Consider the following 24,746-nt stretch of genomic DNA (forward strand, 5'->3'; position numbering starts at 1 on the left):
AGTTGCAAAAAAAAGCCTGATAAGTTTGAAGACACAAACTGATAACAGCTTCCTCAGAGCTAAAACAGTTTTTGCCCTGCAGGCTTCTCTGTTTTTATTCAACTGTATCAGCCGATCTAATAAAACATAAGATTTTCTTCTACAAACTTTGTCTTTGTTGTATCTGTTGACCTGCAACAACAGTACTCTGTATGTGTGTATGTGCACTGCATATATGAAGCAATAGATTAACTGCAAAACTGTGGATTGCAAAGGGTCATTACCTGGGAACAGTATTTAATTTCAGAAGGGTATGTGTTTCTGCATTTATATATATACACACTATACTACAGTCCTGATAAACAAGTCATAATGTAGTGAAATCTGAACATATTTTTAAGGATAGTTGATGGAAGGGGAAAAAGAAATTTTTAAATGATCTTTTGCTTTCACTTCAGTGATCAAGATGTTTATGTTAGTGATGGAAGATGATGTTATGGTTTGATTTGGACTATTAATTACTATATCATCTGGATTCTGAATGATTAAATCTTCTGTTTCCATCCCTCACTGAAGATTTTTTCAAATGGAACAGCTCAGGCTCTATTTTGTAGAATTTGGGCTTTGTTGTGAGTGGATGCTGTCTTACCTTGGTGTCTAAGTACCGGTAGAGGGAGGCAATCCTTGTATACATGTTTTGAACATTTCCTTTTGGCTGTCTTTGGGCTTCTGTATGCACAGCTGCAATGGATTTGGACAGCCTTATGAAGACACGACTGCAGAGGGAAAAGTTTTCAACTCTTGTTTCTTGAGTTCTGCTATTGGGAGCCAGTTACCTGAGATTTGGTGTTGCACTCCGTTTGTTTTTGTTGGATCATTGCTTTGTTGGCTGTGTCATCTGCCTTGTGTTAGATCTTGTGTTACTTTTCGCATACATTTTTGGTCCTCAGTAAGTTAAAAAGCTTTTTACACCAAAAATCGTAACTATTAGAATATACCTGAAGTCACCATTTCCAGTCATCATTCTGGTATTCACGTGTGAAAATATCTGTCTTACTAAAAGCCAAACCTAAAAGCCAAAAGAAAGTTGTGCGTATTGGGTTGTTCAGCTGTGTTCTTCAAATATGGCACCAGACCAAGGCTGGCTGAAGCTGCAGTGAATTGCTGTCTCCTGCATATCCTGTGTGCAACAAGAGAGTTGTACACAACTTTGCTGTTGGCGCTGCTTAACATCTTTGATCTAGTAAGCAGTCTTTCAAATGTATAATTAAATATGTGTTGTCAAAGAGTAATGAGATTTCCATCAGTATTAGATTAAAAGCCTAATTATATGCAAGCTAAGACCCTTCTTTTAAAGGGGGACTGAGTTTCCAGACAAGTTCGCTCCACTGTTGCACATAACTCAGCTGGACTGTGAAAGCTGCCAGCTGCCATGAATAGAGAAGTGAAGCAAATAGCCTGGCTGGGATGACAAGCTGCAACACGTCTTCCTCTGTAACATCCCCAATCTGACAGCCTGGCAGGATTTTGGGAGGAGGGAGGCAGGTACTCCATTCCATGAGTCTGCACCTAGGAAGCTTCCCTAGCTCAGCCCTCACCCAAGGTCATTGAGGGACAGACAATTTGTCCGATATTATAAGCTATTTGTTAAAATGGTAGCTGACACACACTGAGCGTGACTTCTCTTTGTGCAGAAGTCCCATTATAAATACATATTATTTTATAACAAGTGGCATTTTAAAGTGGTCTTGCCTGCCCCCTGACATTAGAGACCTTTTTTCTTGGTTTGGCAGTAGGGCTGGATTCTTCTGCAAAGATGTGTGTCTCTGAAGGTATTTGGTATGAGAAAATACTGGCTTCTGTTGGAATCTAGTGTTCATTCTTAAGCTGGGCAACAAGTACATAGTTCCCCGTGTATTCGCAAACATATGTTTCATAAGTATGTTTCGCAGATGATAAAGTTTATATATTACAAATGGCTGAAAGGAGGTGCTAACGGAGTAAAATTTCCCAGGGGTACAACGCACTAGGACTGAGCCTTCCCCCTTGTAGGAACACAGATGCTGAGTGTTTGGGGTTATTTTCTCCATCCCTCAGTACTGATACTGTCATGCAGTATAAGCCCAGCATTTGATGGAATGTATATATATATTTTTTTTTTTTTTAAAGATTCTAATCTGAAATAGGAATGATCTGAACATTGTGTTTTCAAATATTTTCTTAGGGAATATTACATCACCATGGTGAAATGGGTAAGCAACACCAAGGCTGTGGTGAGATGGTTAAACAGACCTCAGAATATCTCCGTCCTTACGGTTTGTGAAACCACAACTGGCGCTTGCAGCAGGGTAAGTTGGATTTTTTTTCCTAAGCTCTCTCTTCAAGGTTTCTTCAAGCACTTTACTTTCATATTCAGAAAAAGATTTTCAGAAATCAGTTTGCAGATGCAGTAGCTGCAAGCTGAATATATAATTAGTCAACAGGGAGGAAATGGATGTGAGAAAATTCCAAATCTGGTGAAATGATTTCATGCAATTAGCAACTTTGAGTGACATTTGCAGAATTACCAAGCTTTGTTCATTCATTAATTTCAGTGGAAACTGCAGTTGCTGAACATGGTGTACTTTGGATATAGCTAATGCAGTGACAAGCTTGTCTTCCGTCAGATATTTTCAGCTGCCTGGTTTCTCCTCTCTCCCCCTACAATTTCAGATCTTTCTGTCTCTCACAGCTTACATATGTTTAAGGAAAAGGTGTAAAATTCTTATAATCCCTGCAAATTTGATAGGAGAATTAAATAACTTCAGAAAGAAATAAAATTGAAAGGCAACAGGGGTATTTAATTTTGAATGTAAGCCAAGCTGAAATACATTTTTCTATTTGAATCCAGCCACATCCCATGCCTAGACCCAGACTTTGACTTCTGACACCGCTGCATTCCATCTCTCCATTTTCACAGTCAGTCTTGCAGCTTGAATGCAGTTGGCCACTTTCCCATTCTGAGTCACAGTCTCTTCCCAGAACTTACTAAAAGTATAAATATTTTCTAAACATGCTAATATCAGTACCAACAGATGCTACAAAGTAGAGGGTATAATTTGGCACTGTAAATGGTTATGAGTGATTAATGTAGGTCTAAGTTTGCCCGCTGAATCAAAAGGCTCCCATCAGTGTCTGCTACTGAAGTCACTCATGTTAAAGTGTTAGGGATTATTTCTGAGCTTTTTTTGCTTCTTAATGCAGGTTGCTTTGCCTGACTGAGAAACTGTGAATAAGTCCCTAAACTATGGATTAAAATTGTGAACATGGAGATTTGTTGATTGGGTTGGTTTTTACCTGGTTCCTGCAAGCCTTGTGCCCTTTTATTAAGGTCAGGAACCAGAGTGAGCAGTCGCTTCTGAAAGGAAACCCTTGTGTGCTCCAAGGTCAATTGGACTTGTTTGAAGTAGGTATCCAGGGAGCTGTAATCCAGTAATATAAGAGAGAGAGACTGAGAAGTCTCATTCCAGAAGAAACAAAGTGCAACGAAGGACCTTGTAGGCGGGTGAGAAAGGATAGCGGTGCAGCATCGCCGTGCTGAGGGCAGCTCAGACTGGGCTGATGCTTGTAAGCCGCGACAGTTCCTCCGCTGCATCTGCTGGGATAAGGTGATGCTCTTGAATTCAGTAATGGATAAGAAATAGCTGCATTGTGAGAATTTAACATTGTATCCCACAGTTTGATTTCAACTGTAAACCTTTTTTTTTTTTTTAGCATTTTGCACATATTCTTAATTCCAAAAAGTACTGTAAAATAGCAGCTGCTATAACGGCTACAGATTTTTCATTTTTCAGGCCGTATATGTACAGATGCTTCTAAAGCTAATAAATTTTCATGACTTCAGTGTGACTGTGACAATTTACAACAGTTGATGTATATTCTATATTTTTTTCCAACAATATGTGCATGGTATTTGTTGTTTTTTTTCTTAGATGGCGTGATATGAAATATGAGTGTGACCAATAAAAAACAATCATTTGCATTTTTTTTTTTCTCTTCACTAATGCCACAGTACAACCCATTAAAGCAAGGGATTGTGTTTTGAAAAGGTCTCACACTTTGAGCTTGATGCTGGCTGTTAGCCCAGTGTTGATGAAGGACCTAAAATATCCCGTTTTCAGATGATGCCTAGAGGTAAAAAACAAATAGAACTGCCTGTGTAAAGCTGCTTGATAGCTAATCAGAAAGGACTGAAAAGGCATTCTTAGGTCCCCTGTGGTGTTCTACCAAAAACTCTGAATAAAGCAGCTGACTTTATAATTAAATTATCGTTTGTTTCAATGTAAGTGCCAAGGAAGAGATGTGAAGATTGTAACAAAGTAGAAAAAAAATATGAAATAGCTAGAGACCTTTTGCTGAACGTGGAAAATATTTTTGATCTATAGCTATTCCATAAAAGCAATTTTTTCTTTTTTTAGAAATATGAAATGCAGTCAGACCTATGGCTTCCTAAACAGGTACAGTATAAATGCTATTTCTGGATGTATAATGTGTTATTGCTTCATTGTCACTTTTATTTCATTATGTTATTTTATAAGCTATTAAAAACCATTCCTTTTAAAGTTGAATACTTTTTAGGATCCTAAATTAATTTAACAGCTGAGGATTATAGCAGTGGCTGTGTAAACATTCAGATGGTAGCTTGTTTCTCTGGTAGAGGGAATCCTGTCACTTAGCATCACACAGAGGGCATTTCACTGTCTAGCTGACCATGTCAGGGGTGGAAAGAGGTGCGCACTTCCAGCGAGCTATTCAGCCCTTCGAACTGAGACACCTGTCTGCGTTCCAGAGGGAAAATTCCCTTCAGTTTCCAATCTCTCTGCAGTCAGTTAAGTAAGAACTTAGACGACCAGCTGATTAACTACCTAAGTCTTGGATGGTTAAAGATAGATCCGATGAATCCCATTCTAAGCATGTCATATACTCTGCTGATTTTTTTTTTTTTTCTGATTAAAAGATAACCTCACCAAATTAAACGCAAAGGAGTTCAAAGATTAGAGTTCATATGGGCTATAATTGGAATGCATAGGAATGTTTCTAAATTCATACCCAGAACAATATGTTGAACTAATATGTCAGCAAATGATTCCATTTTTATAGCTTCAGAAGAGCTATCCAATAAATGGATGAAACACATTCTATTTAAAATACATTTCAGGCTTCATTTTGCAATGTATAAATGAGAAATCATTTTAAAAAAATCTATGCTTTTATAGCAAGCCTTTTTCCTTTAATATTTCTGTGTAAAGTTAGACATGGGGAGATGGTATCACATCAGGCTACAATTTATGGTAAGACCGTGATTCAGAATATCACTTCAATGTGCTCATTTTTTCCATACAACTTTATCATGAAAATCAGTGAGTGTTAAGCCTGTACTTGCTAATGTTTTGCTGAGTCCAGACCATGGAACCATTTGTCCTTCTCATCACTGTAGGACTTATCTCTGTCATTAATTGTATGTCTGTAAAGGAATGTATCCTGCTGCATTTGGGATCAGACTACCAGACCTTTCGTTGTGAGGGAGAGTTTTGCAAGGGCTGTAACCCATGCTTTAGGACAAGATTGCACAATGGTAACTACTAGCATGAGCTACAGTTACCTTTAGCCACCACATCTGTGTTAATCTTAGCAGAATATGTTTAAAATCTCCAACAGATTTTTCTCCAGTTGTGCTCATAAGCACAGCAACTACCAAAACCAAGGAGACAAAAAAACGGAAGCTGATGTTTTGTTACGAAGTTTAATGGAAAGTGGGACAAACTAACACAATCTTACATTTGTAGAATGAAGAACCGGTTTTCTCCAAGGATGGCAGTAAGTTCTTCATGACTGTCCCAGTGAAGCAGGGAGGCCGGGGTGAATTTCACCATATAGCCATGTTTATTGTTCAGGTAAGCTTTTGGTTCAGGCTTTTTCTGATATCCCAGTGGTCATCTAGGACTATACTGAGGACCGATGACCCAAGAAAAGGCTTGCACTTCAGTAGAGTCTGAACACTTGTGTCGTGGTCATTTGTCCTGTCCAGGTTGCCACTTGGTGCAGAGGGACATATTTACAACTTCTTGCAGAGTAAGTGGAGCGCTCTCTCTTTTCTTAGACCTCTGCTGTGGTGGCACGTAAGGTCTGTAAATGAAAAGTACTTCCAAAGTACTCTCTCTGGAAGATTTCATGTTTTCTTTGTACCTGTATAGACAAGCAGAGATGTTTTCGTGTTAAACCCTTCTATCAATAATAATGTTTTATAGGCAAAGAAATTCAGGAGACCTACAAAAACACACGTTTTACCCTCTTTATCTACACTATATATTCATAAGTATAATTTTAAATGTCAATTCAGAATATTCATAATTCTGGTCTTACACACAACAGTAAAGGGAAGCAATATGCAAAACTTCAAATTTTGTGAAAATTAGGACTCTTTTATTACCCTTTGCAACATTTTCCAGTGGCTTCCAATTCCCAGGGTCATTGCTTTTTCCAAAGAAGAATTTGAAAGAGGATAAATTTGCACTATGATTTTGAAGGTCAGCAATACGAAGATGTGATGAACTAATAAAGGAAATTATGCCCTGGAACGGAACACTCCGAGGCATCTATTTAAATCAGCAGAGCATTAATCCAGATACTTTAGCAGAGCCGTATGACATAGGAGGGATTAGCAAGGTACCCAAAACATCAAAATATCAGACTTGGCACCAGGCAAGTCTATTATCTCCCTTTATGACAGTGTTCTGGTATGCACATTATTAAGTCTGAAATACGTTCACAGTGACTTCAGACAGAAAAAGAGCAAAAGAACTTTAATGAAAATTTAACCTGAAGAAGCAAGAACAAGATACTCATTCACTAGGGTAAATATATCAAGAAAGATTCAGACAAGAAAAAAGGGATCAAAGACAAGTCAAATTCTGTCTTCTACAGAAAACAGTAACTCCGATGACAATCTGGTAAAGGTGTATTAGTATAGTAACCACACAAAAATTCACACCAGAACAAAACCATTTAGTCAATCAAGTCTTATTTTGGTTTATTTCCTAATATGAATAAGTATCTTTAAAATGCATGAAATAATAATGATGTAGATCTGAAAAATAACTTGGAGCATTCTCAAGGATGTTACAGATACAATCGAATTTGCCTTAAACCTGTAGGCTCTAACATTTTTCACTACTAAAGAGCACAGGAAACCTGATCCTAATTCAGGAAAATGTTTAAGCAAAAGATTAAGACCACTCCTATTCAATAGGTTAATTAAATATATACCTGATGTTAAATACATGTTTTAATCCCACCAGAATAATGTTTAAAGTCAAACTTATGATTAGAGTTTAGTATTCTAACACTTTTAGGCAGAATTAGAGCCCTGGGTACTGTAGAGCTCCAAAAATCAAAAATAGTTCTATTTTGACCACCACCACCATGAGTATAAACAAGTCTGAATGGTATCACCAAGTACAAATTTGGCTTTACGTATATAGCTGCTTGTGAGAAGAAGAGGAAATGTGATATCCCATGTATCAACCATTATTCATCAATAAGCAACATTCTGTGTGGTAATGGGGCTGATACAGAGCAATAAAAGACAGGAAATGTGTTTATATGACGTGTTTTACACAGTGCATTAATCTGATTGTCCATTATTTCTAAAGCAAACATGGAGGCATAAAAATTATATTATCCGTTGCACATAAAGTCTTCTGTCAGATCAGATGTTTGTCACACCTTGTGAGAGCCACAGCGGCATAACAGGTGCCCTGCAGAATTTAAAGCAGTCAGCAGGATGCTGGTACCCAGATGATTCCGTTTTTTTCATGATTGAGCTTGGATAACATTGGAATTTGGCATTCTCTCTACTACTCAGTACAGCTCATTAATGGAAATCAGCCTCCAATTGCAGGAAAGTTAAAAGACAGAACCAATGTGAACATACAGTGACAAAGAAGTAAATTTCAATGGCTCGCTTTAGATTCATTTAATCACTGAAGCTTATTTGTCAATCTTTCAACAAGTGCTGACACATGATGGTCTTTCTTGGGCCGCATTTCTTTGACTGTACTTTAGAAAGGCATGTGTCAATGAGATAATCAAAGAAGGTTAGCAGAACCATCTAATTAAATCTTCTTGCAAGGAGAGGTTGCTGTTTAAAAGGTTACTGTCTATCATATATTATTTACTGTCTGGATGTAGAGGTCTGGATGTGCGTTTTATTGTTTTCAAATGCTTTTAGTAACTTATGAAATATTTAAAAGAAACTAATCTCAAAATGGGATTGAACCGTGTTATGTATCTAGAAATTTCTTACTTGGGGTTTTGCAACTCTAGAAAGTTTTTTTTTTTCCAACCACAAAATAAGAATTAGAAAGTAACTTTAATGGATCAAGGCTAGAACTTCCTGCAAGCTTCATAAATTATGTATTATGGCTGTAACCTTGAAAAATAAGCATGTTTATTAACGCTTGGCTGGGCTTTTTATTGCTGTTTCTTGTTAGATTCTGTGATCTCAATATTTAAATATCTTTTTCAATAGTTACAATCTCTCTTTCTAGAGAAGTAATAGTCACTTATAATAAATAAATCACTATTTTGTATTTTAATCATTCACGGAGACAGCACTGAACATGAGAACCTTCCTGAACAAGGAAGCTGTCATCATAAACATATGTACAGCACCTAGCACAACATCCTGAATTCAGCTGGTACTTGCAAGACTTGTCATAGTTACTACATCATTCTTTTTTTTTTTTTTTTTTTGGGTCTGTTAGAAAACAGATCAGTTCTAAGGGACTTGTGTCTGCCTTGCCATTTCCAGATGTCTCATAAGTGTCCTTGAGCATTTTCTGCTTTCTAGTTATTGCTGCTACTGATGTAGAGCTCAGAGTTTACAAGGTATGGTTCAGAAATACAGGGATTAAAAAAAACCTCTTTGCCTTCATGACTTCTTGTAGGCCACAGAACCCCTGAGGCCACTGTGATTAGGTATGGACTGGTGGTCCGGATTCACAGGGCGCAAGGCCAGAAAGCACTGCTAGATCCTCCCTCTGACCTCCTTTGTAATTCCAGCTCCTCAGGTTTCACCCACTAAAGCTGATATATAAGCTGAAGTATCACTTCTTTTCTTTACAACATTTGTGTTGAATTTGAAAACTAAGACTTTTTGTTTATATCCAGGCCAAGCATCGTAGCCCTAGTACAGAGAAAGCTCTCTTCAAGTATGTTCATGGTTGAAGTTTTAATCTTCAGAAGCCTAAGCAAGAAATGTATCTTTTGTGCTAGGAAGCACTCTCAAATCAGCTTCTCACTCTTCAGGTTTCATTGTTTTTAACCTGTGCCTCACGAGGAGTCTTCTGCAGCTTCTAGACAGAGTTTGGTTTTTACCTCAAGGTAGATATGCATTGCAACCTGATGTTTCCTAACTCAGTTTCTGGTGCATTGGCTGAGAAAACTGCCATCGCTTTCTTTGAGAGAGGTTTTGAATTTCCCTTTGTAGCAGTTATTTTCCTAGGCTCGCACCGGGATAGAAACAGTTCATGGTAGGGAGCAAGGGGCGCTCCCCAACTTGTAAACATTTGGTTCAGTTGCCAAAATTTGAAGGCCACTCATAGACTCTCCTTACAGACCCTGGATAAAGAGAGGCTTCTCCAGAGTGCATGGTGGAGCAGGGGCTTTAACTAAGAAGATCCTGTGAACTTCTGTCTGAGTTTGTGCAGGGCATTTCCTGTAGAGGTTTGCCTGCCTCCTCGGGTGAGGGTGGCGGTGGTGTCCTTGCACAGCATCTTTGAGGTGATCTTAGCTCAGTACAAGCATGTGATAAAGGTGAAAGCTTGGTGAGCACACAGTGGTGCAAAGTTTTGGTTACAAAGGTCTGAGTTAGATTCCCCTGCTATGCTTCTGTAAAGGAAAAGAACAGCTAAGAGAAACAAAACTTGAGGTATAGGGCTTGTATTGTGTGTTGGCATGTGGGCAACTGAAAGAAAAATTATGATGGAAATTGAGATTATTTTAATGACTTTGAAAAGTTTATATATAAGAGGGAAAGGATTCTTGAAGTTCAGGCCTGTCAAAATGTGAGGTTTGTGATTTAAAGATGTTATGTTGCACATTAAAGTTTAAAAAGATGTAATCGGTAATGACATTCAGACAATCCTGCTAGGCAAAGGAAAACAAGTGAGGTTAAAGTTAACATTTTCCATCTCTCTCCAGGCTAAAAGCGAACAAATCAGTGTGAGACATCTGACATCAGGAAACTGGGAAGTTATCAAAATCCTGGCATATGATGAAAGTACTCAAAAGATGTAAGAACTATTCTCTTTGTTTATTTATGAAAATATCGGAGTTAATAAAGCAGAATCTATTTAACTGGAAATAGTGTAGCTAAAATTAAGTAACAATATTTCTTCATTTTTGAGAACTACCGTAAATTTTACACTCCCAAGTACATAAAATGCGTTTGTCAGACAATTTATCTGTCAATGTATTACTGCGTGTGTTTTTATGCAGAGGGAAAAGGAGCATACCGTGACATCAGTTTACTCACTGTATTTTTTAAATTAAAGAAATCAACACACAATGCAACCCTTTTCTGGATTCCAGAAAAGAAATCATAGTAAATTTTTACGTGATAAAATCCCCAATTCTTCAGCTTTCATGCTTGCTTGGTTACTCCATGAGATCTCTGGACTTTGTTTGGAGATCTAATTCAACCTCATAAATTCAAATTATATGGAGCGATTATCCAAACCCCCGATTTTCTCCCTGGTCACTCGGAGAGAAATCTTTCCAAAACCCATCTTAGGACTATCGTGGGAAGGAAATGCAGCACATACTTGGTGATTTTTGGGAGCAGTAAAGAACTGACACAAAACGTCCGAAGGCTCCACATAACTTCAGTGGATCTTGGTTAGTCTTCAGGTGTATCTGTGCATGGCAAAAAATGAACAGATGTGTCTAATTCTGATTTTCTTTAAAATAAATAATATTTCAGCAAGGACCTTTTTGAGGCTGCCATGATGCCTATTATCTCCCCTGGTACTGGAGAAACACCCTTTCTGACCAGTCCTTCCATGGGTTTTGAAAATATATCCATGGAGAATTTCTTGATACTTCTCCAAGGTTCAGATGAAAAAATGAGATCTGGATGCACTCAGCCTGCAGAGAGGTGGCAGACTGCATGTGGGCTGTCCCAGCCACTTGAGAGGACTTCGTTACCCTCCTTCTGCCTCTCAAGCAGAAATTCTGTGGGGATCTCATCTGAGACACACCAAGGACTTGTCTTGATATTTTTGCAGCAGGTCTATTAAGCCTTTTTCCACCCATGCAGCCTTGTCTGTAAACCATCGCCTAGGGTGCTAGCTTCTGTCTCTAGATAGAAGTCATTCTACAGCTCAAAAAGCCTTTCAGGTATCATAAGGCCTATTGTAATTTATTATATAACTTCATTGCAACCTTTTTGTACTCCTTGGATTTATATTGCCAACTCTTGGACTGAAGGAGACACTTTCTCTTCTGTATTTGTAATATGCAGAAAGGGGTCCTGGTTGCTACTGGAGCTCCTGGGCATTACAGGAATTAAACAGAAACCATGAACTACTGTGTTCATCACTGTTTTAATATGAAATCATATATAATCTGAAAGAATTACTCTCTATACTGGGTCTAAGTTTAATCGTGGAGCTTAGGTTTATATATAAAGTATTTGATCTTCACGTGTATTTGGGGAATTTTAAATTTTAAATTTTAATTTAAAAAAAAATGTTATTTCTGATGTCTCTCATGTCTCCAAACACCACCCAAATCAGACAGTTTACCAAACTGAGTTTAACTTTGTTTGTCTTTTGGGCACAGTTATTTCTTAAGCACTGAAGAATCCCCAAGAGGAAGACAGCTACATAGGTAAGAAGTACATGGGGCTGTGTTAACAGCGTCTTCATCCGAAGCCATAAGGGCTATGATGGAATTCTGGGAGCTTAATTGCTGCTTTGGGACTTGGGTAATATTTATATCATGTAAAAATTAGTACGCTTGAGATGTAACAAGGGCAGAATCACTGTTTTTCAAAACTAAAAATGCTGATGATATTTTACATTTTTTTTGAAAAATGGAAAAGATTTTAACACAAAATGTTTTTACCACTTATGTCTTCCCTAGTACTTTATAAGCATCTCAAAAGCTAAACTTAAATGCAAGCATTTAATGTGACTGTGTTTTTAAAAGTAGTGAAAATATTCTAAGTAAAAATAATATCTATGGGGTCTAATCATTCAATTTAAAGTGTTTGGGCAATGCACCTCCTCCTTATACAAACCTCAGTGCTTAAATCTGAAGTTAATGAGGCTTTTCATGGTTTCCTACTAACATTTTTACCCTGCAGCACTGTTAGTTATTGGAACTCCAGTCCTGCTTTGGGCAAGTTTTGGATCCTGTCCGCATTGCCCAATTTACAGAACAGTAGTCCACTGAGTCATCTGAAAACAGTTTGCATCAGGCACAAAATAAGACAGTGATATTTTGGCAAGTTTAGAGACTGAAACAAATGTTATCACTCTGATGACCTAATTCTTGGTTTATTGTATGTTATTCCAATGGAAAATGTTTCTGACCAATTTTTTCCACAGCGTATCGACAGTGGGATCATTGAATCGTCAGTGTCTCTCATGCAACTTCTTGAAAGACCAGTGCACATACTTCAGTGCAAAGTTTAGCCCCATGAATAGGCATTTTTTACTGCACTGTAAAGGTAAGTCAAATGCACAGCATGTAATAGTACTATGTTTGCTTCTGAATTAATGTATTCCCTTGAGAAGTGCATTAGGCTGGAGCCTAACATTTAGCTCAGTAGTGGATTACTAAAAGTTCTGTACAGAGCTTATTGCAAGACTGTAAATAAAGATGTTCTATGTAAAATCTAAATAATGAGTGATATCAGAAAGCTGCTCCAATCCTAACCTTTTAGTCCTAGTAAAGGACATTGACTTTTAAATTTACCCCGAGTAAAAATTCTTCACCAAAAATTGTGGAATTTATAGTGATGGTACTGTGGTTCATAACAGCTTCATTATAGTATGTATTGGGATTGATCTTGTGCAACTATACCTAGTTAAAAAATGAGGGCCTCCTTTCTCTAACACCATGTCTCCATGTACGTATAAATGTATGAGTATAGTATACATACTCACCCACGTATGTATACATATATGTGTGAGTATCTACCAAACCCCAGGTATGGTTTAATCTACATAGACAGATCCCTTTTATCAGTAGAATTGCAATAAATAACTTATTGTTCTCTACATTCCAGTAGCACTAAATGGCACCAGTTGGGTTCAGACCTGGTACGTATAAACAGAGAGGTAGAACCATGCCACACTGAGAAATTTATAACCTACACCCAGGAAATAAGCACTGATAAATAAGTAAGATTATAAAAACAGGTACAGAAAAGCAGGAGACAATCAATAATAAAGTGTATAGCTGGACCTGTTGACCTTGAAACATGCAATATTTTACAGACAACGTTCTTCCAGTATTTTTGCTCAACTAGCATCAGATTGAAAACAGTAGAGCACAATTCATCTGAAATACATGTGAATAGCCCATTCTATTTGCATGCATTTTTCTATTTCTTTTGCAACTGCACTTTTTTTTTTTTGCACAAAAAGAAAGTATCTGCCTGCTTGAGAATTGAATCAATTCAAACAAACAAACTATGAATATATATTGGCTAAAATAAGGTTGTGGTTGGTGGGGTTTTTTGGTGTGTGGTTGTTTTTTTTTTGTGGAAGTGCACCTATAATACATAGCTGATTAGAGAAAAAAAATATACCAACTGTATGGTTTATATATGGTTAAAGCTGCGGCAGAAGTTACGGAGCAAATCCTGAGACCCTTATCTGAGTAAAGACTGCACTAGTAATGAGCTCCTCGTGGTTTAAGCAGAGTTTTCCCTGGTGCTTGACAATAGTCCCTATGGGGAAAGTCTCAGATTCCTGCAAGAGGGAGGGTTGGCAAATTGGGAAGTTTTTTTCCCTGAATCAGCAATGTGCTAGGGCCACAAAACATAGCTTCTTGTTATTATTTTAGCAAAGTATATTCAGTCTGTAATTTTTAACGAGTTCCTTTGATATAAAAATGTGGATGCCAGTAGGACATTGCACATGAAATTGCTCACGAGCTCATGACTTTCAGTGACTTTGGGGATGACAGTTCTCTGTTTGAGCTGATAAGACTGTAGATCATCCTCCCAGCATTAAACCTACACTCCACTGAGTTGCAACCAGTAGAGTGCCCTGAGCTGAAGGTGTTGGGCAGGGATGATAAAGCACCATCATTAAGTTTTCCTGTCTCAAACATTAATGTCTAGTTGTCAACTTGGGGTTATTCAGAGGTCTTCTCTTGTGTTTCGTTAGAGCTTGGCAATTATGGCAGCAGTGTGGCCCCCACATACTGCCACAGCTCTGCAAAATCCCTGTGGTGGGGTGGGTACTTCACAGTGTCAAAGTTGATGGCAACATCACCATAGAGCACGTATTAAAACTCTTCTTCAGGGAGTTCCTTGTAAGAGTACGAGGTAAACTGCTTCAAGGCGACAGATGACACCACACCTACGTGCATACATGCTTGTTTTCTAACACAAAAAGCCGGACTGAATTGTTACAAAAGCAATTTGCCCAGCAAAAAATCCTCGGCGGACTCTGGACTGGTTTGATCTATACAAGTTTCAATTCTTCCACCTCCTGTTTACCCGTGAGCACCTTTATTAGGATAGTTTTTCCTTCTTAGTTACCCTGAGCCAGGAGATCTGTCTCCGTATACAAGCTGTATCCATCTCCAGAGACTCTCCTGAGTGAGGAGTTATTTCTAGCCCGGTAGACGGAGGACCGGTTCTACAGCCTCTCAGTTTTGGCAAGTGCGTCCTTTACACTTACTTTCCACACTGCTGGTGGATTTCTCCTTTAGCACTTCATAAATGCTGTCAGATGTTAATCTCTCCACTCAAATAAGATACTTCACAAAGGGAGTAATTATTTTTCCCATTTTATACAGCAGGAAACAAGTTGTGGATTTAGTGTTAGTTATAGGAGGTCAATGGGCAATCCAAGTGCTGTGCTTAATTCTGATGAGCTGTAATACAATGCCTGTAACACAAGTCTGTCTTTCTCTTTTCTGATCGGCTCTTTATTCTGCTGTGGTGTCCCTTTTTCAAAATCTATCATCATCCTTCCATCTCTTGGTATGACAAGTAGGGCTGGCCTGGAAAATGCCAGTGCTTTCCCTTCCAAAAATGGTCTTTCTTAAATCAGAATTCAAAGCAAAATGACAAATTCAGAAGTAAAGAGAGCTGGAAAAAGAAAACAAAACAAAGAAAAAGAAACAGCTAAAGAAATTATCTTTTGAAGAGCTAAGGCAGAAAGCTTTGATTTGTCAGCAATCTACCTGTAAGATTTTTGTCAATAGCCTCCCTTGAGGCAGAGAATGAAATTGATAAAAATCTTCAGTGGAGGCTGTCAGAGGCTGTGAATGGCATCATGCTATTTATTTCAGGTATTTAAGTTTCCCTAGGCTCGTGCCATAATTAATTGGGAGAGACAACCTCCTCAGGATGACTCAAAACACATAAATTAAGCTCCGTCTCTGAACTGCTCTCAAAGTGAATCTTTTTTTTTCCCCAAAAAAGAGGAGTCTTAACTCCTAATTTCAGAGGGTCCATACCTTCATCTGCCGTGGCGTCCTCAGGGACTTCAGCTTTTCTACATCATCCTTCCTAACCCAATAGTGACTGCCTGCATATAATTCAAACTCTTGTCTTACTGAGATAAAACTAAGTTTCCTGTGCATAAATTCCATGCTGGGGGTGGGGACGCAACATTTTCTTTTGCAAATTTACACAGGGGGGCGGTTCTCAGAGCAGGGACAGCAATCTCAGCTGTCCTTCTGAGGATGTTGGATGTTTGGTGTCCCCATTTTTACGTGCCATCTTGTGCATTTGCACAGTACCTATTGACATGGAGAATTATTCCTGGTGCTTTTAGTTTCTTAGTGGTACAGTAAAAATATAGTGTCTGACATTACCATAAAATAAGATTAGATTACATTACCCTAGATTTAACCGTGATGGTCTTGGTCTGGCAGAGCTGGTGTACCAAAGGAGCTTCTTAAACAGATAATTAAGTGAAATATGTGATCATTTTTCAACACTTCTGTAGCTTTTCCATGGAAAATATAAGTGAATATTACCATTAATACACTTCTCAGTCAACCTGAAGTTACTGTTTCTGAATGTCAAACTGCTATATTTTAGACAGTGCCATTAAGTACCTCCATAATTTTTTTTATTCTTCACTTATAGCTAAAACATGAAGTTTTTGAAAAAAAAATAATATACTCCTCCTAGGTGCAGAGGTCTCGGCTACTTACTGAACAGGCAGAAGGCAGTCTCTGTTTCACGCGATGTTGGTACCACAGCCTAACCTGTGTCTTTCCGAAGAGACACCAGTGGAGTTACTGCTGTGTTTGAAGGGAAGCACATATACAGGGCTTCCAGGGTCTGGCCTTATGTGGTCACTGGTGTTCTCATTCTTTGGTGTTGACTGAACTACTGAGTACTAACTACCCTACACCTCCTCTGTTTTTCTTCTCTCCTCAAAACAGGGCCAGGCGTTCCAGTTGTTAGCGTCCACAGTACAAGTAGCACTGCAAGTGAGTATTCCTTATGGAAGAAGTATATTTTATTATCGTCCTTGGTTGTTTGGGAGAGCGCGGGGGAGGGGAAAGGCAGTTACAAGTAGATGGAAAGGCTCATTCATATAAAGCTCTATTAATTACCTTTTAGCAACATCCACATCTGCAAATATAAGGAAATGTTAATCAAATGACTAAAACATTCCCAGGCTTTTTGGATATGTTTTATGCTAAGTGCATATCATTGATCTTCTATTTACACTTGAGTTAATTAGATGGCAGGTTGGTCTTCATCCATTTCACTTTCTATGTAAATTATGCTGCCATTACGATACACCTTCTGTGCTTTTAGAGATGTTTATAAAGTTACAGTCCAATTATCCTGAAGTAAGGTACAGGTTTTGGACAATTGATCATAAAATCTGACCTGCATATAATGAACTTAGTCCTCCTCTTGCATTTCTCAAATCAGAGCAGCTCCACTGACATTTTCAATGATAGCAAATCCAAGAATAAAGGCTTTTTAGGAGGGTATTCAAGACGTCTAATTTTCAAGTTTTACTGATTGCTTTCTGTATGTTGACACCAAATCCGTTGCTGAATCCTGGCTGCCTGAGGTGCTTTGTAATGGAAGACTGTCCTTCAGCAGCAGAATTTTCTTCACTTAGGTATTTCTCTGGTCCAGTAGAGGTAACAGCTCTGCTACCTCCAATTCCACTGTGGGTCCACGTAGCATGAAGGTGTGGAGTAGAGGAAAGGGACATCTTTCATTTAAAACCACTGAATCAATCCTTACCTATTTTAATTTCATTCAACAGATTATCCACAGATTTTTTTCCCAGAATCCAGAAGTCCTGAACTGTACTTGTCTGCATCCCTTTTGTCGTGGGCCAGCCACTATTCAGCCGTAACAGTGGACCTGACATTATATATTGAAGTAGCATACTGATCAATAGTATCATGCTACCAAGTCTTAATGAATGCCTGCACTTTGGCTTCCTGTTTGGTATTTTTGGTTGGTTTTTTTTTAGTGTTGCTGTTGACAGCATTTGCAAAGCTGAGAGCCATAGCGCACCAAGGGGAGGGAGTTTTATCCAACTCAATAAGGGGTAGCTATTACTGCTCAAAGTAAATTCATTTAATTCTGTAGAGCTACTCAGTTCTGTGAAGGTAGACTTTTGCTCTTTATTACTTGCATCTAGAATACTGTTGATAGTGAATTATTATAAAAGAGATTTATGTACAGAATTTTAGAGCAAAACAAAGCAAGTCGGGATAGAGGGACATTGTTTGTTGTAACAGCAAGAAACCAAATAATAAAAAAGATAATTTAACGTTAATGTTTCAGTGCAAGATTAGATTATCCTCTTCAATTCATAAAAGAATGATTAAGGATTACTTCAATTATTCCACCCTCAGACTATAATTATACCATTTTGGTTGACTGCCCAGAACAAACATTCTTTTTAGATTACCCGTTTTGGCCCTATGTGGAGGGTTTATTGTTTAATAAAAAAATCTACATTTTGGAAGCAAGATCGGTAATTTGAGTAAAAAAGAAAAGGGGAAAAAAAAAAACCAACCCAAAAACGTAATTAATCATTCTTTCCTGTGCAAAGGCATTGCTTCAAAACTGCCTGCAGCTTTAAACCAAACTGAAGCCTTGCTCTTGGTTGAAGTGTAGAAGACAGAGAAGGACATGCAATGATCAAGTAGAGCTGTGCTGGCTAAATATTGACTTGGAGTATGCAGCTTGGAAAGGATGCCTGCTTGAGGCGCAGGGTATTGCCCAGCAGAGTAGCCTTTCCCTGTAACAGCTGCTGTTAGTGTTTGTCACGGATACTAGTATTCATGTTGTTCATCAGCAATTTCATTGTTAGTGCTTAACGAAAACAAAGCCTACTGAAGCCAGAAAATGGAATAGATGTATATGTTTTGAATTAAGCTGATTGCTCAGTTCCTGAATTGCAAAGCAGTTGCATGATAAAAAAGTATTTACAGAAGGAATTCATTTACAAGATTTGTCATTGCACATTTGTCTCTTTTTCTTTAATTTTTTTTTTTTTTCAATCTTGATTTATCTCTAGTGTGATGGTTCTATGTACCTTTCAACTTGCTTTTTCTTCCTGTTTTCTACAGAGTTTTATATTTTGGAAAATAATGCTGTGTTGAAAGAAGCTGTTTTTAAGAAAAAGAATTCCAGGACTGAAATTAAAATGCTTCACATTGAGGACTACGGTAAATTTAGCAAAATGTTATTTTAACAAACCAAAAGCTTTCTTACAATGTTACTCTTTTTCATCTGTGTAACTACCAGCCTTTAATGTTTTGCTCTTTTCTTAAAAGAACTCCCTTTACAGTTGTCACTGCCAAAAGATTTCACGGATCGAAACCAGTATGCCCTTCTATTAATAATGTAAGTATCTGTGTAGAATCACTCAAAATAATAAAAAAGTACTTCATAGAAAACATTTAACTCTGTATTAGGAAAATGGTTTTAACTTACGGATTTGACTTGATAAATCAAAAGGTTTGTTTGCAAGAAGATTTTGTTATTGGTGCTATCTGGTAGAGATGCCTGGGGTTTTTTGAGCTTGTCAAACCTAGCTCTGCTTTGTAGTACTTTTGTGTACATGAGGCACTGGCCTTTCTGATGGTGGAGCTGTGAGTTGTTTTGCAGTCTTTTCTGGACCCGTACTGATCCCTACCCAGAGGATCTCATTCAGAGCATGTGTTCTTTTTTTTTTTTTTTTTTTTTTCTTCTGTTTTATCCCTGATAGAAATGGATAGAGCTTGTAAGAGGGACTCAGTTAAGATGCATAAGGCGAAACTGCTTTTTGGAGCACTGGAAAGAAGAAAAAAATATTTTTGTGCATCAATGGCTGATGCATTATAGGCATGATCCAAAGTCTGTTGATATTTGTAGAAAACCTCTATGGGAGGAAGGAGGTACTCCCTAGGAATCTGTGCTGTTTTTTTGAAAAGAAATAGCATGTGTATTTCTTTCAGAGACAGTCAGCTTTTAAGTTGCATGTCTACAGAATGTATAGCAGTGAAAGAGAGTAGTCATCACCATACCTGCATCCTACCTAGGAAAACCGGTGACGGCCAGTTCAGGGCATCATTTGCTGCCCTCCACCTGAGCTCAGCATGGGTCTGCCATGGGTGTAAAGTGGCTTTTCTGTACCTGCAGATCTTCCAGTCTCATTTGGAAGGCCTTGATGTGAATTTCACTAACACAGATGTAGGACTATGCTGCTAAATTCATGAAAATACCACATTAGTGGAGCTATATCACCTGGAGTAGACCTCTCCTTAGTGACAGCAGAGATATTTATTGTTGCATGTGAGGTCAAATTTACAAGCTTGAGCTGCTGAGTGATCCCAAATTCTTCTACTCAGATCAGATCTTAGATAATAGGACAGGGAGGCATAAAACTGCTTATTTCTAAGTCCAGTTGGTGTTTAAAACTTGGGTTTTTCAGTTGTAATTATCTGCAGGTGTGGAGGCTCTCTGCTTTTTAAGTGGCTTGTGAACATGTTTTTCTTTTATGGAGAAATGGGACACATGGGTTATTTTATCTTTGCAGTATGTGCTGGCGTGGGCTTGAAGCATGATTATATTTTAAGCAGCTCTTTTAAGTGTGACAAAGGCAAACCAACTTTCTGAATTGACACCAGCAGCATTCCAGGGAGTTGCAAATACTTGTGCTGAATTTTATTTTATTTTTTTTTCTGAGAATAAGGAACAGCAAAGGTGTTAGCAGTGTAACGCTTTCTTTTTTAAGTATCCTAGTAAATACATAATCTTCTATAAACAGTTATGGTAGAATATGAGGTTATGTGCTCCTGAGGAACGTAGAGAAGACAGGAGGGAAGGATCAGGAACCTGGAGAAGGCCAAGGCCAAAAATGACTGACTGAGAACAGTATTGAGGCAAGGTCTGAATTTAAGCTTACCAAAGTTGTCAGTAGCCAGTGAGTGAGTAATGTGGCCAAGTCATAATGTATGGATGTTTTATGATTGTTTTGGTTTTTTATGATGTGTATGTAGGATAAAAAGGAAGTTCATCCACTTATGAATACAGATTGTGGTATCTACATTTATAATATGGAGACTTTGCCTATTTTTAGTCCAATCCTTACCTTTGCACTACTGAATTCTCAATGTTAGCTTTAACAGGAGTTATTTTTTTGAAAACCCTATACACTAATGAAGGTATGAAACTGAAAATTTGGAATTGATCCTGGCTCATGTAATGTTGCCTGTGTTGTGTCCCCTTCTTCTCTAGAAGAGAAAAAAAGAAGTTCTATTTCTTCAGCAGCTTTTTACAGACTGTAAAACTAAGGTTACCAGCAATCCTTTTTTTGAGCTAAAGATGTCCCCAAATGAGATATAAAATTGAAAACTGTCACTGAAGTTATGGGAGGGTCCCTTGTGGGATGATTAGTTGAGCCTAATAAATTCTGTGTAGCTCTTGAGAAAGAACAATTGGAAATCTGCGTGCATGCAGAGAGTAATTTCTTGACCTATACAACTCCAAATCGGCATTTTAAAGTTTATTTCATTATCAGAAGTACTACGTTCAAAAAAAAAAAAAAAAAAAAAGTATTCAGGTCCAAGAATCCAATCCAATGTAGCTTTTACAGGAAACACTGATTAGTTGTATATATGGTATCATTTCCCAGATATTTGACTTTCCTGAGTCCCAGAGTGGTACTGTTGGGACTGATCGAGAAACATCTTGTTCCTACTGCTAGAAGTGTTAGACAGGAATTCTATTAGTGGCTGATAACAAGTGCTGCCTTTCATGTTGTTCACCTGCACCTACTTTCTTGCTTACATTCTCAGCCATGATACAGTTATCATTATATTCCAGCTATTGAAGGTTTGAAAAAGAATGCTTACCAATGTCCTTAGTAAGAATGTTGGTTTAATTGTATACCCATTTTTTGGAAAGGAGACTGTACATAACATATTGATCCAGGCAACATACCCTTAGATGTATATAAAGAGAAGAGATACATCTGGAAAGGTGAAGTATTAGCAGATATGAAGTAGTCTGTGCTTTCCATCTCAGTAACACTGCAATTTGACAAAGACTTAAGAAAAAGAGAGGGAGGGAAGGAAGGAAGATAGGTGAGGAAAAGAGAATGTGATTTTAAACCTGAAATTCACCTAATATGCAGTCTCTGCAGTGCAAATTAAATGCCTAGTTAAGTGCATATAAGCTTCTAAGTGCGTATAGGCACTTACCTCCTATTTGGAGGATAAATAAGGCATATAAGGTCTAACAGGCTCTGACTGTTTGGCTGCAGTGATTGCTTCGGAGACACTCCGAGCCTCTGGTGAAGATTGATCTTCCTTGTGTCATAGATTTTGCCAGGTTTTCCTTTGCCTGTGTGGTGTCAGCCCTGTCTGTAGGATTTTTGCACTGGTGACTAGTTTCACTGGCTCAGAAAAAAGTGGGGTTTGGTGACTGAGGTTCATAATTTTACTGTAAATTTTCAGCAGCATCTTCTGTGTGGTATTAATGTGCTCTCTGGATCCGTAGGGTTACAATCGCGATTACAGAGGTTGGAAATGGATAAAGAGGAGAAAGTTTGGTATTATCTGGTAATTTTTTTTTCAAATCACTGAAAGCTAGTAGCCATATCAAAGGTGCATGACTGTAGTAAGGCTCCTGTATTCATACAAGGATGCCTACAGATACATTTGAACTCCCAGCACATGGCACACGGGTGTCTGAGTGTGAAGGCTGAATCCTGGAAGGGAACCTTTTCCAGTGGATTCTGGTCCTGGTGTGTAACCTGGGTGTGAACTCAGTACAGCTCCATGTAGACGCAAGCTCAAGTTAAGGGCCAGGCCCTGAATATCCTGTAACCTCCATCATGAGGATTTTGTGAAGATTCATCCATTAGCAGTTGGAAAACATGCTGCAAGTTTAAATCATTGTATTGCTATGTTAAAATTTATGTCCATCTGTGTTGCTGGACTGTCTAACAGATAGGTTTCACGTAGAAACCAGTTATGTCAGCTACCACTATTTTTCTTTCCAGAATTGTGTTGCGTAGGCCATAAAATGCTAAGTAGATTCTAATACTCTCCTTTCTTCCATTTGTTCTCCTAAACCACTAATACATTTCACACTCAGTTTTCTTCTGATATAATACATACAGGGTAGCTATAGATTAGAGAGGTGTACAGTAATTGCCTGAAAGAGTGATTATCATCTCTTTTCTATATAATTAAGATCAAAGTTTAAATTTCAGATCCTTGATTTTCTCATTATGGTTCACCTTACTCATTATAAAAGTTGGAAGATACACTCCTTGGTAACGCACAGGAAATGATTAAGTAAAGACTCTGGCATTTAATCTGGATAATAAAATGAGAGGTGATAATCATTCTTTATTTTTTCTTGAACATAATTAACCTCATTCCTTCAAAATCTGTAGATAATGTATCTTAAATGTCAGCATTTATTATTTAACGCCATTTAAAATTGTCCAATATGTAAGTGGATATTGTAAAACTGAATCAGTAGAGAGATTGTTCTCATCTTTGAGGGGGAAAAAACAGGTATTCTCCAAAGTAACAGTGAATTGTCTCTGAGAGGTTTCTGTTTGTTTGCTTACTTGTTTTCTTATATTTTGGTAATAAAAAGGAATCACTTCACCTGTTATTGAAATGATGAAAGGTTTAGGCCTTGTACAGGCAATCAAACCTGTTTATGCCTCCAGTTAATACAGTCTCGGGACTGACAGCAAGATAAGACAGTAAGGTTGGAAGTGAAGATTTTTTTTTTACAGCTTCGGGAATAACTCATTAAAAGACAAGAGGAAATGTAGAGAGGCATAATGCAAGTATTTGGAAATGCTCAAGATCTGCTGTATGGTAACACTTTGCGTATTAATAGCTGTCTTGTGTACCCCTCATTTGTTGTGAAGGCTTTTACTTCTTCTAACTGGCAACTGTTGCAAGTGAAGGAAAAATGCTCGGTGATATGGTGGAGCGTAAAAATATGTGGTGGATTCCACTGCTTTGCAGTATGCTTGCAGGGAGGACATCCCTGAAGGCCTTTTTGTTTGGCCAGTTCTTCCTCTGTAAAACAGCCACAAAGCTTACTTTGCTGGGGATGCCTAACTCATGTGAATGATTCACTAATTGCTTTGCAAGCCATCCATGTAGTGCCTGTATTCATCCCGCCTCTGCCCAGCGTGGCAGTATTTTACTGCTCTATTGTGTTTCCATTACATCAAAGTATTTGATGGACAGTCTTTTCTTTTCACTCTTTTAGATTTTCTTCCCCATTCTTTGAACTTTGTAGTACTTTTCAAGACCCAGAGGGAAAATTCATTTAGCTTAGGCTAAAAGAGGGTCCAGACTCCAGCCATTTCATTTGCAGTAGCAGTCCTGATGCTATGGGCAGTGGTGGACCTGCTCACCCCCTTTCTCTTCAGTCTTATCCCCATAAAAGGCTTGGAAAATAGTCGAAATAAGATCCATCCCCTTTCAGCCTCCCCTATTCCCACCTCCCCCACAATAGTACGCATCTTACTATGTGAATTAAATGCTCATTTAATCTTCCTAAGAAAAAGACAAGAGGAGATTCAAAACACTGCTTCCTTTTCTGATGAAATCTTTCTGTTTCATCTCTTGTTCTCAAAACTGCATTTTCAAAGCCTTCAGCCTCCAAGGTTTCAGAAAGATATTTTAAGAATAGCAATTTTATTTTTTGTACTACCCTGTCTGCTTCAGTCCTGTACCACATGATTCTACCCTAGTAATGGAATCACTCCTGGTGATGCGTTTTAATTTGTTTGGCCATATCTGCAGAGGGGAGTTGTAAACAAACAATCTGTTTTTAGTTGCAGTCTGCTATCTCTAAACAGGGTATATGAGCAGGGAGAAAACATTTGGGATTTTCTGTCCTCAATGTTTGAGGCTATTTAGGTTCCCTGATGTTTTGACCAGTAATGATGGGTGTGCTTGAAAGCTGGTGCTTGTGAAAAAGATGCTCATGAAATCTGAAAATTAAGTGGATTTTT

The 24,746-nt window shown here is 38.1% G+C and overlaps 1 protein-coding gene across 1 annotated transcript in view; it reads left to right on the forward strand.

Annotated features, from left to right (window-relative positions):
• The window catches only part of DPP10 (dipeptidyl-peptidase 10 (non-functional)), a 249,825-nt gene that overhangs the window by 209,944 nt on the left and 15,135 nt on the right, over positions 1-24,746 (forward strand). The window contains exons 10-18 of the mRNA XM_009887247.1: positions 2,204-2,327; positions 4,437-4,475; positions 5,805-5,912; positions 10,222-10,313; positions 11,863-11,910; positions 12,633-12,754; positions 16,666-16,713; positions 18,835-18,933; positions 19,042-19,111. Coding sequence (XP_009885549.1) covers positions 2,204-2,327; positions 4,437-4,475; positions 5,805-5,912; positions 10,222-10,313; positions 11,863-11,910; positions 12,633-12,754; positions 16,666-16,713; positions 18,835-18,933; positions 19,042-19,111 — 750 coding nt within the window. The remainder of the gene's footprint in view (positions 1-2,203; positions 2,328-4,436; positions 4,476-5,804; positions 5,913-10,221; positions 10,314-11,862; positions 11,911-12,632; positions 12,755-16,665; positions 16,714-18,834; positions 18,934-19,041; positions 19,112-24,746) is intronic.

Source organism: Charadrius vociferus, unplaced genomic scaffold (genome assembly GCF_000708025.1).
Source record: "Charadrius vociferus isolate BGI_N301 unplaced genomic scaffold, ASM70802v2 scaffold385, whole genome shotgun sequence".
In the NCBI taxonomy this organism is placed as follows: Eukaryota; Metazoa; Chordata; class Aves; order Charadriiformes; family Charadriidae; genus Charadrius; species Charadrius vociferus.